The following is an 11,730-nucleotide window of genomic DNA, read 5'->3' as shown; positions in this document are numbered from 1 at the left end:
AGGCGGGCCAGCTAGCGCCAAGCGGGCCGGCGTGCCTGGGCGGGCCGCGTGCCGGCCCAGCTATGCCGCGTGCCGTGCCTGGGCTGCGCCCCCCCGCCCGTGGGCCGGCACGGCACGGCCCGGCTAGTATTCGTGCCGTCACGGGCCGGGCCGTGCTAGGCACGTTTAGCACGGGCCGGGCCGTGCCGTGCCGGGCCGGCCCGTTTGGCCAGCTATAGTCGGAACGGCATCCTCAAACTCGGTGGTGGCGCTAAGGCAGGAGATCGGGGATGGATCCCGACGCCCGCGGGAAGGACCGCCGCGGAGGACAGGGGAGCCCACTAGATCACTCCGGTGGCCGGCGCGCGATCTGGTGGAGGCCGGAGGGTGCTCCGCGGTACGCGCTGGATAGCCGGAATCGCGCGTACCCACCAGTCAACAACCCCGCTGGAGCAAACTGGGCCGGACAAGTAATAAACATAGCAAGGCGGCCAACGGACATTTTATTCTCTGCTTTCTTTATCGGTTTTTCTCAGCCGAGTTTTTTATTATGGTCAGTTTCCTATTAAAATATATTTTTGTCAAAATATTAAAAACCTACAAAATTGTTCGCGATTTCAAAAAAATCAGGATTGCAAAAGGTTGTCCTGAATTAAAACAATTCCAAAATTTAAAAAGTTCATGAATTCAAAAAGTGTTTGCAATTTCAAACAAATTCCATGAATTGTATTTTTTTGAGAATTAATTCCATGAATTATATTGTTCAAGAAGTAGGAATACGATGTTCTACCCAGGTTCGGACCCTCTTGATGAAATAAAACCCTACGTCATGCTTCTTATATATTGATTGTGACGGGTACAAAGTACAAATTGATCTACCTTGAGATCATATGAAGATGTTCTAAGCTCTAAACATTGCGAATGCATCCACGTGGCTCAACAGACTAAACCCCTAGGGTTTACAAATGGCCGGTTGCGATCCGAGATAAGCGTGCCGATCCTCTAGATTCATCGTAAAGTGTACGCCAAGTCTTCACGTGGTCTTCATTTGGATGACGGTGAGGGTATCAGCCTAGCCAGGACCCATTCGACCACTGGTAGGTCCTCGGACCGGTCCATAAGTGATGGGCGGACGTGGTGCACACTCTCCTAATCCGGGACACTGTCACCAAGAGCCTCTTAGTGTCTGCCACACTTGGTTCTCTCAGGTACTGAAGTCTGAACACCTCGACCACGACAGTTGCAAATCTGACCATGGCATCTTCGCATGTGCTCTCAGCATCCATAGGTACTCGTCCCACGAATCAGCAGTTGTGCATATGCAAGCATTCGTAGTGCGGCTGTGCACTTCTGGTAACCAGAGAAACCAATTGTTCCCACATCGTCCTTCTTCAAGATGACGTAGTCATCATAGGACCGGGTGCCATGATACAAACGATCGAAGACAGTCTTGTGCATCCGAAAATGCCAATGAAAATGGTCACCGAAGAGTGCATCTAGGGCAAAGTAGTTGCCATTGGTGTCAAATGGCCTCGCGTCCTGTTGCGGTTGAGCACTCGATGACCCTTGATCGAGCCCTTAAAATTGAGAACATGCTCCTTCGCACGCTCCGCGTCTTCAAGGACTGCCTGCATCATCGTCGTCTCATCCGAGTACTCGTCCTCGTCGGACAAACCGTTGGACAACTCGGCATATTGCTCGTATATGTACTCCAAATCGGAATCCATTGCTAGAAAGAAGAAGGGACAACTTTTGTAGCTCCGACAATTCATCAAGCAAGTGACGGGCATGGTGAGTATAGCAGTAGCGGATGGTACCTGGTGGGGTGGTCGAATGAGAGGGGTTGAACGACAACAGAGAAGAAGCGGGGGTGGAGGTCTGCTGGAACGCTGGAGGTGACAGAGACGTGGAGTTCCGGCAGGGGTGTCGCATGGCGGCCGGGGTGATGGAGCGGCGGCGAAGGCAAGAGAGAAAGAAGAAAGGAAAGAAAATGTCAAGGCTGGAGGCGCGAGGTCCGGGAAGGATTCTGGGTGGGCCGGGGGTGTCGAGGTCCTACGTGTATGTTGTCTGGACTCCGACAAAGCTTCCCCATATTTCTTTTCGGTTTGAGGAAGAAAGTACGTGTATACAAGACCACGTTTGATGGCTTCCGTGGTCCGAACAGAGCGATCCGGAGCGTGTGCGTAGCGGTTTATGGGGCCTTGAAGATGCCATCCCACAACACACTTATGCACCTTCGAACTAACATTCTTGGTCAAGATACCAAGGGGTCAGCTTAGCAAGCCATCAACAAAAAATTGCAATGAAATAACATTCTTGGTCAAGATCGATTATTTTGATTGTTCAACGGCGTTCCGTTGAATTTGATGCGCAGCTGTCGTATGTTTCGTACTTTTCTTCGTTTTGGAGTGGAATCACAAACTTTGCGTGTGTCGCACTACGTTCCAACTCCGAGAGTATACTGCGAACACAAGATCACACAAGGGTGATACATACTGAAGATTGTTTTCAGAAGATTTCCCGTCCCAGGGTGATCGAAATCTCAACCGGGTGATGATTATTAGCACTAACAGTGCTTGATCTAATGATCTTGTTACAGACATCAGCAGCCGGATCGAGCGGCCGGGGACGAGACGACGTCAAAAAGCTCTCTATCTACACGTAGGGTGATCATCCATGGCGCCGATGCATATCTTCTCGCGTGTTAATTAAACTGCTACTACTACTACGATTTTATCGGAGAGGGCGCTGGAGCTGGACGACGAGGACGCTGATGTCGTCGGAGGAGCCCCTGGACACGGCCATGTCGACGAGCCGGCGGCACGCGGCGGGCAGGTCGCCGGAGGAGGCGGCGGCGGCGTCGACGGCCTCCTGGTTGCCCACCTTGTCCCACAGCCCGTCGGAGGCGAGGATGAGCAGCTCGCAGTCCGCGCCCACGTCCACAGTTCTAGTCTCCGGCTCCGCCACCACCCACGGCTTGAGGTGCGCGTCGCCGATGCCCCGGGTCACGGCCAGCGAGCCCTGCACCCGCCATACGCCGCGGCAGTTGAGCACCAGCCCGCCTTTCAGCGCCTCGATCCGGTCCCGCTCGTCCTGCCGCGACGCGCGGTGGTCCTCGGTGAGCGCCTCCGCCCTGCCGCCGCGGCTCAGCACCGCGCGGCAGTCCCCGGCGCCGGACACCACCAGCTGCCGCCCGCCCTCGCGGAGCAGCGCCGTCACGCAGCAGGCCCCGCCGCCCGCCTGCTCCCGGTTCTTGGAGGAGGTGGAGGAGAACTCCTCGTCGGTGCGCAGGTACGCCCGCCGCACGGCGCCCTCCACCGCCGCGCGCCCTGCCCCTCCGCCGCGCGCCGACCTCTCCAGCTCCTCCGCCACGATCCTCGGCATGTTGTCCGCGGCGAACTCCGCGGCGCTCTTCCCGCCGTGGCCGTCGAACACGCCGAACAGGGCCTGCGCGCGGTCCCCGCCGAGCGCGACGGCGGCGACGTGGCGGTCCTCCATCTCGACCCGCTTCCGGCCCTTGCCCCTCCGGCAGAAGGCCGCGAAGCCCTCGCCCTGCTCCGCCATCTCGTCCACCCCGCTCGCCGCGGCGGCCTCCAGCACCGCCGGCGCGACGGTGACCGCGGCCGGCACTAGCAGAGGCGCCGGGCGCCTGCGCTTGACCGGAGCTTTAGCAGTCACAGCAGCACAAGAAGGGTCCGCGGCCTTGGCGGCGGGCGGCGGCGGGACGGCGCACGGGGAGGGCTCGGGGTGGATGCGCGCGCGGAGGTGCGCGAAGGGGCGGAGCGGCGAGGAGGGGAGGAAGGAGGCGCCGCCGCTGGAGCAGCCGTGGTGGTGGTGGAGCTGCAGCTGCTCCAACAGGCCGAGCCGGGACGGCGAGAAGACCGGCGAGCCCGGCGCCACCGCGCACGCCATGGATCCTTCCCTTGCTTTCCTCGCTTGCCTTGCTCACTCGCTCTGCGGCGAGACCGAGAACTCCTAGCTCCTCCTCTTCTTGCTGCTGCTGCTGCTTGGATGGTGAGCTCTTTTCTTGTTGCTCCATTGATGGCTCCTCGTATATGTAGGCGGGGGGAGGTGGCGTGCTAGCTGCGGCCTGCTATCGCTCGGCCGGACACGATGGCGACGCGCGCGTTTGTTTACCATAGTTCGGCCGATTAAACTAGTCTAGTCAAAGATGGATGGAGACCCGGCGAGCGACGGGGCGAGAGATCCGTGCGACCTGCTCTCCCAGTGACTCGACGCCGCAATTAACAACCACATTAGTGACATGACATTAATTATTTTTAACACGCTACGGACGAAAGCGCACAATGAACACACGCACACGTACCCCTATGACCACCTCCGACAGACTGAGCCGGCATGTCATGTTGTGATTTTACAAAGTCGCTTAGGCATCTTGTAGTCGACAAAAACATCTCATCACACTGAACGCATAGCACCAAAAATCATGAAATAAATGTGAGTGTCAGGGTTTGAATTCTGATGGGCTGCCTTAGACATCAAAAATGGATTGTACTCCCTCCGTTCTTAAATATAAATTTTTCTAGACATTTCAACAACTGACTACATACAAAGCAAAATGAACGAATTTACACTCTAAAATATGTCTACGTACATCCGTATGTTGTAGTCAATTTGAAATGTCTAAAAAAACTTATATTTAGAAACGGAGGAAGTATATGAATAAAAATTTGGACACGTGGGATACCACTATCTTTCCAACCATAGATTTGATATTAATTGTATGGGGATGGAGTGTGGTGCCTAGCCACACGATGGCTGCCACGTGCACCCCCACGCGTGAGCAGCTGACTGGCCGCCCACGCTTTCCACTCGGACCCTAGCTAGTGTTTTGAAACGATCAACCACTAGTGAGTGGAGTACGTAGGGGCATCATGAGTGGTTTGAGTGGCCGACCTCGGACCTGGACCGCTCGATGATTAAGGTAGAGAAAAGAAGAGCGGGAAGCAAAGCGAGCCCGGTCCGGGTCAGATCGGCGACGTGTCGGCGAACGCAACGCGGGGGGCGCGATCCCTAGCTTAGCCGCAACGCTCCGGACGAGCGCGCGAAGCTGCCCGGAAGCTGCCGTTGTCGACGTCAAGACAGCGAGTGGCTCTTAGATTACTGTTGGCGGATCCGTATGTTTGAAGATGTTTTTGTTTTGCCAGCGGCGCCAGTGCTGGTTGATAATTAATTAAAACGGTGCTGGTTAATTAAAAACCGTTTTTTGTCCGGCGGGAAAAAAGTGCTAGTTTAACTGGGACGTCGCTGTGTGTGTGGCCACAGCTATCGGTCTCCGGCGACACGGTCGAAACTCGAAAACCTCCTTTTCGATCGAAGAAACTTAGAATTGAGAAGCCCAACGCATGGACCAGTTGTCTGTTGGCGGTGCTCGTCCGAGTGTTGCACAAAACATGGGCGCTTGCCAGTGTGTCTGGCGACATGGTCATGGTCGAGAACTTGTGGCATCCTTTTTCTTTTCTCTTTTGAGAAACTCAAATGTGATCTAAAAAGAAGAAGAAAACTCTAGCATGTAACACGACCCTCCTCGTCCTCAGCTGCTAATTCCATCGGTCTCCCCTGTCACCGGCGGTCGATTTTGGGCATGTAACACAACCCTCCTCGTCCCCAGCTGTAAGATGATGATTACGTGATAAAACAGGGTAATAAGACGACAAAGCCAAAACACTTTTATTGGTGAGTTTTAATTTATTATTCCTAATTTTAATTGCCTATAAAACAGCCTAAGGGTGCAAATCTAGGCAAGTAGATATTGCAGAATGGAAACTTTGCAAGGACGCCAAAGGATAGGAAAAACGAAATGCAAGCAATCGAGTGATGCGTTACCCTAATGTTAGGATTGCGGACGCAATTTTACTCCTCGTTGGTGTGCTGAAGATTTGCACACAATGGCTTCGACAAGGTCGACTGCTTGCGCACAATATGCGACAATGACTTGATACCACCGAAATCATTTAAAGGGCGTGCACTCTCTAAGAGTAGCAAGAAAAACAAATTCACTTGGATCAACTTCTCAAAATATCCTCAACCAACTCTCGGTAAGTCATAAGATTTCTCACAAAGCCGACAAAAATGGAGCAAAGAGAGATGAAGCGCTATGCAATAGGACCGATAAAGAGGTGGAATTACGCATCTACTGCCAGACTTGCAAATCCGCTTCTCTATATGCACGCGAGCACATCTAGGCGCGTCCGCGGACAGCGCCCGCTGGCCCCACATATCTTGTGCCGCACATCCACATACCTCAAATGTGGATCCTCAAATCCATGCAATCTATACACGTCGATCATACGATACAAAACATACCGACTCTTGTTCTGTCATTCCGTCGAACAGGTTGTGGGCAGTTCGGGAGCCATCGGTGCCCGTGCTCATCTGTCCCCGAACGAGCTGTGGCAAGTGACAAACGTCCACCGCCGACATCTGCGTGTACGAAAAGCTCTCCGGAATGGCCCAACCGACCGCCGGATCCTCTATCCCAACATGGTACGACTGCGTAATCTGCGTCAGCGAACGGATGGAATGGGTGTAGGGTTTCAGGGCGGCGGGGGACAGCTGCTCGTCCATATCTGCACCTCCCTACGACGCCGCCGCCGCTTCCCTCTCTCGCTGTCGGCATCGCCGCATCTTCCGGGCGACATTCTCCGCCTTGCACGACGGAGCCGAGTAAGGAACGCCGACGGAAGAGGCGGACACAGTCGCCCTCGCGGTGATCGGGAACAGGTTGGAAGAAATCTAGGACGGCGGATTGGGACCGGTGGTGAGGATGGGGAGCAAGGGGGCGGACGGTGAGGGATCGGCCGCAGAAAAGCTAGGAGGGCGGCGTGAGGAGGAGGAATGGTTTGGTGAATTTGGTGCAAATTGTGGTGGGGTATGGCAGTCGGGTCCGACATGGCGGACGCGCGGTGGTCGTCGGTGAGAGCCTCCACCTTGTCACTGCGACTCAGGACCGCGCAACAGTCTCCGGCCCCGGACACCACCAGTTGCCGCCCGCCCTCGCGGAGCAGCGCCGTCACATAGCAAGCGCCGCCGCCCGCCTGCTCCCATTTCTTGGAAATGGAGGAGAACTCATCTCCAGTGCGCAGGTACGCCCGCCGCACGGTGCCCTCCACCGCCATGCGCCCTGCTCCTTCACTATGCGTTGACCTCTCTAGCTCCTCCACCATGATCCTCGGCATGTTGTTCGCGGCAAACTCAGCAGCGCTCTTGCCGCCGTGGCCGTCAAACACGCTGAATAGGGCCTATGAGTGGTTCCTGCCAAGCGTGACGGCGCCGACGTGGCGGTCCTCCATCTCGACCCGCTTTCGTCCCTTGCCCCTCCGGCAGAAGGCAGCGAAGCCGTCCCCCTGCAGCAAGGTAGCCAAATCCTTTTTATAGCAAAGGACAGGCTAAAACTTTCTCTTATAGCAAGCAAAGCATTCTTGAGGACACATGGGAATTCATCTAGTCACTTTATCATGTTTGTTTGATTCGCGTTCACTACTTTGATAATTTGATATGTGGGTGGATGATGTCTGCTAGACTACGTCGGTATTTTCCCAAAGAGGAAGGGATGGTGCAGCATAGCGACGGTAGATATTTCTCTCAGTGATGAGGCCAAGGTTATCGAACCAGTAGGAGAACCAAGCAACACTACGTAAACATCACCTGCACACAAATAACAAATACTCGCAATCCGACGTGTTAAAGGGGTTGTCAATCCTTTTCGGGCAACGGCGCCAGAAATTGGCAAACGGATGTGAGAGAGTTGTAAATATTGATAAATCGAACGCCAAATAAAATAAAGTGCAGCAAGGTATTTTTGTATTTTTGGTTTAATAGATTTGAAAATAAAAGTCAAATAAAATAGATCGCAAAGGCAAATATATTAAAGAAGAGACCCGGGGGCCGTAGTCTCACTAGTGGCTTCTCTCGAGAAAAATAACAAATGGTGGGTGAACAAATTACTGTTGGGCAATTGATAGAACTTCAAATAATCATGACGATATCCAGACAATGATCATTATATAGGCATCACATCCAAGATTAGTAGACCGACTCCTACCCGCATCTACTACTATTACTCACACATCGACCGCTATCTAGTATACATCTAGTGTATTAAGTTCATGGAGAAACGGAGTAATGCAATAAGAACAATGACATGATGTAGACAAGATCTATTTATGTAGAAATAGACCCCATCGTTTTATCCTTAATGGAAATGATACATACGTGTCGGTTTCCCTTCTGTCACTGGGATCAAGCACCATAAGATCGAACCCATCACAAAGCAGCTCTTCCCATTGCAAGATAAATAGATCAAGTTGGCCAAACAAACCCCAAATATCAGAGAAGAAATACGAGGTTATAAACAATCATGCACTAGTAGAATGCCCGTGCGTTGCTACGAGCTTTTGAAATATTTACTCATCGGAATACCAGTTGGGAATAAATGTTGCCATAAACATTTATCGTAATTCCAGCCGGTTTGCTTTATTTTGAGTGCGTCGTTGTTGTGGGATATCATCACTTGCACATCTTTTTGTTGTATAAAACATGGTGAATTTTTGTCCCCTTCCAATGACGTCGCCCCAAAAACCCTCTGAATGGTTTTTTTTAACCCCGACATAATCCATCTTCATCTCTCTCATATTCTACCAAATTAAATATATATAGAAATATACCTTTTGAGTATTATATCATGTGAAACATACATACAAAGAAGAACAATTATTTGCATGCACCTCTTTTGGTTGTGTAAAACTCGTTGAATTCTTAGCCCCCTCCATCATCGTTACATCAGGGTCTTTGTCAGTCGACATCTCTGAAGCACAATCAAATCCATCAGTTTTTATGACCTACAAAGGTATTCTAATATAAACAAAGATTAGAATAATTTTTTTATGATGGTGGTATGGAAAATATAAATTCATTGGACAAATGCTTGAAATGAGCAGTTTCTAGTAGATTGAGTGGCATCCCAATTTTGATAATTTTAGGCTCACCTCTAAATCACATGTTGATGGTTATTCTCACGAATATCTACTATTTAGGGTATGTGGTATATTGCCCATAAAAAACTATGTTACATTTCTTCACGAGCAAAGAACGGATTTCCCCTTTATACAATGATAGTCGGTCATCTCTAATTTCTTGGATATTTTTAAGTAATTTATTGAGAAAATATTTTATGCTATTCTAAATATATATAGTGTACAGGTATAAATAAAGCTTTATTTTTATGATATTCCCATAATACCCCTCCTATATGACTTGTTGTCCTCTCCCGCACGACCGCATTCTATCCACTCCCTCTCCGCACCACTCACTCTCTTGTTCCCCTCCCTCTCTAGATCCATAGACTTCACCGGCATCGCTCACTCTCCTCTCTCCGCCCTCGCCCCCACAACCAACATAATCGGCAACCTCATCTCCCACCCCTCCACCCTTTCGTCCCTCCCCTCTTCTCACCAAAATTAGTGAGGGGGGGGGGGTCGAGAGACTAGACGGTTGCCTGATCCGCCCATAAACCGGCAAACAACATCACGCCAAGGTCACCAACGCCGTCATGAAATGACAGGCTTCTTCCACCTCGACAGACTTGCTCGCACACCAAGATATGCGAGGGGGGCTTCTACTTCTCCCTCGCTCATCACCCCTTTGGCCAAAACATGGATCAACCTTCCTCTACTCTGACCCATGCCAGGGACCGAGCTCATTTCCCTCCTCAGTGTCATCTCTTCACCCCTTTCCTCGTGTGGCATGTTGCACCGCTAACCCTCACCTTATCTCCCTCCCTTTCCTCCCATATCGAGACATGCATGTGTTTCTTCTAGGCCGCTTCACCTCACCGCCGCCTTCATCTCCTTATACAATGTCGTATCCGCCGCCTTCTGCCAGCTGTAGAAGAAGCGTGTTCGATTCTTGAACCTACAAAATATAAAATGCTGAGGTCAATAAGTATGATTTTCTCTTGTCCCTAGTACTATATTTTTATACATGCTTATTGCATAACCAACCTGTGTGTCGTAGTGTACTCTGGACATGCAGAGCTGCTCAACCTTGAGCTTGTCAGTTTGGCAGAGCATGTTCTTCGTCTTAACCTCCATCTGCAGCTCGGCATCGCGGATGGCGACAACCTTGGTGGCCTCAACCTCGGCGACCTTGGCCTGCTAGTCCCAGCCTTCCCCTTCAATCCTTCATGGCGAGGTCGGTCATTGAGGCGGCGTTATCGGCCTTCCTAGTGTTTTCAAACACCCACACCTCCGCCTTGACCTTGGACTTCTCCTTGAGCGCCTCGCCCTGCTGCCGCACAGAGAGCACCTTGTTCTCGGCGTCCACCTTGGCGGCGTTCTGGCACGTGAGGCCATCCTGCTCCACAAACATCCACCTTGGCCCTGCTCGCTGCCTCATGTTGTGTCTTCTCGCTGAGGTAGGAGAAGTACTCATGCCCCGGCACATCCACCAGCTGCTTCACGGTGGCATCGTAGATGAAGAGGCCGAATTGGTGCAGCTCCTTCTGCACGTTGTTGAACACCTCCTGCTTGAACTTTTTGGTGCAGGTGAAGATCTCGTCCATGGTCAGCTGCGCCACCAGCATCCGGGTCTCACCCTCGATCAGCCCTTTAGCCCTTCACCATGTCGTGCCCGTGGCTCCTATCGTACGAGTGCAACAGCGCGATCAACTTCACGTGGAGTAGGAGCTTCGCTTCAACGGCGGGCAGGGCTGGATGTACCGCTCATGGCTCAATCGGTGTTTGACATGCTCGGTCCTGGCTTGTTAGAGAAAATGGACGATCTGGTCTGCTAAAATCGGCCTGGAAAATTGTCGGTCTGATCCAGTCTGGTGTTCAACCGGTCCGACCAAGAGGACTGAGAAAAAATGTCACTGTTGCCGCCATTCGTTCTTAGCGTGCCGACCGGCAGCCCCCGGGTAAACTACCATGTCCCCAAGCTTCCCCTCTCCTTCTTTTCTCTCCTCCCCATCCACCATAGCCTCTCGCCGCCCCTGTCGTGCATGCACCACTGACGATCTCAAGTTCTCAACTTGGCGCTGGCAGCGTTCTAGCTACGGGTTTCGTTACCATGGCAGCGACCGTTTTAGCACAGCACACATGCAGGCCATCAACTGGGGAAACGGTCGATTGTGTGTGAACTTTGGATCGTGCGAGAATCGCTCAGCCGTGATTTCCGCGTGAGATTTAATAGCCTCCGTCTATAATCACGCACCATGATCCTACGCTGCCGTTTTCTTTGTGGAAGCATATGTTCAGGTCCACCTGCCGCCACGTGATTCTCTCTCTCCCATTGCTCTCTCCGTAACAACCTTTCCTTATCGTCTGCGTCTTTATCGCGAGTAAAGGATTAGCAAGGTCAGCTCAGGACTTAGTTGGGTTACTGGCCGCACCTGCCTGTGTATATCTTGTATAAATGTATACCTCTATAACTGAATATGACTGCTTTCAGTCGTGTTGGTGTGTTCACTTTCTGCACTTCTATTCAGTCGAACAGGAAATAGGAAGTACAAGAGAAACATGGCTTGATTCGAAAATCACAGCACCATTTGACAACAAACCGAACATCATGTTTTTTTCATGGTTAATCCGCTAATTATGGCAAGGCCCGAACATAAAAAAACATGGGCTCATGAAAAAAACTGCTACGGAAGGTTCATGGCTAACAGCCGCACACTTTCCGCGGCACATCACCGACCTCATCGCTGGTGCTCCCGCATGTCCACTACCTTGC

The 11,730-nt window shown here is 51.9% G+C and overlaps 1 protein-coding gene and 2 pseudogenes across 1 annotated transcript; all 3 read right to left on the bottom strand.

Annotated features, from left to right (window-relative positions):
- Positions 1 to 2,481: 2,481 nt before the first annotated feature.
- LOC119362231 (probable protein phosphatase 2C 32) lies at positions 2,482 to 4,087 on the bottom strand. The gene has a single exon (XM_037627429.1). It carries the CDS (start codon positions 3,889 to 3,891, stop codon positions 2,713 to 2,715), a length of 1,179 nt encoding a protein of 392 aa, XP_037483326.1. The 5' UTR covers positions 3,892 to 4,087; the 3' UTR covers positions 2,482 to 2,712.
- Positions 4,088 to 5,540: 1,453 nt separating this feature from the next.
- Positions 5,541 to 9,356, bottom strand: LOC119360508 (annotated as a pseudogene).
- A 468-nt stretch (positions 9,357 to 9,824) lies between these two features.
- On the bottom strand, positions 9,825 to 10,975 carry LOC119360507 (annotated as a pseudogene).
- Positions 10,976 to 11,730: the final 755 nt, after the last annotated feature.

Source organism: Triticum dicoccoides, chromosome 2B, assembly GCF_002162155.2.
Source record: "Triticum dicoccoides isolate Atlit2015 ecotype Zavitan chromosome 2B, WEW_v2.0, whole genome shotgun sequence".
NCBI lineage: Eukaryota > Viridiplantae > Streptophyta > Magnoliopsida > Poales > Poaceae > Triticum > Triticum dicoccoides.
Note: the sequence above shows the minus strand (reverse complement) of the source record. Positions and strands in the feature narration are given on the sequence as shown.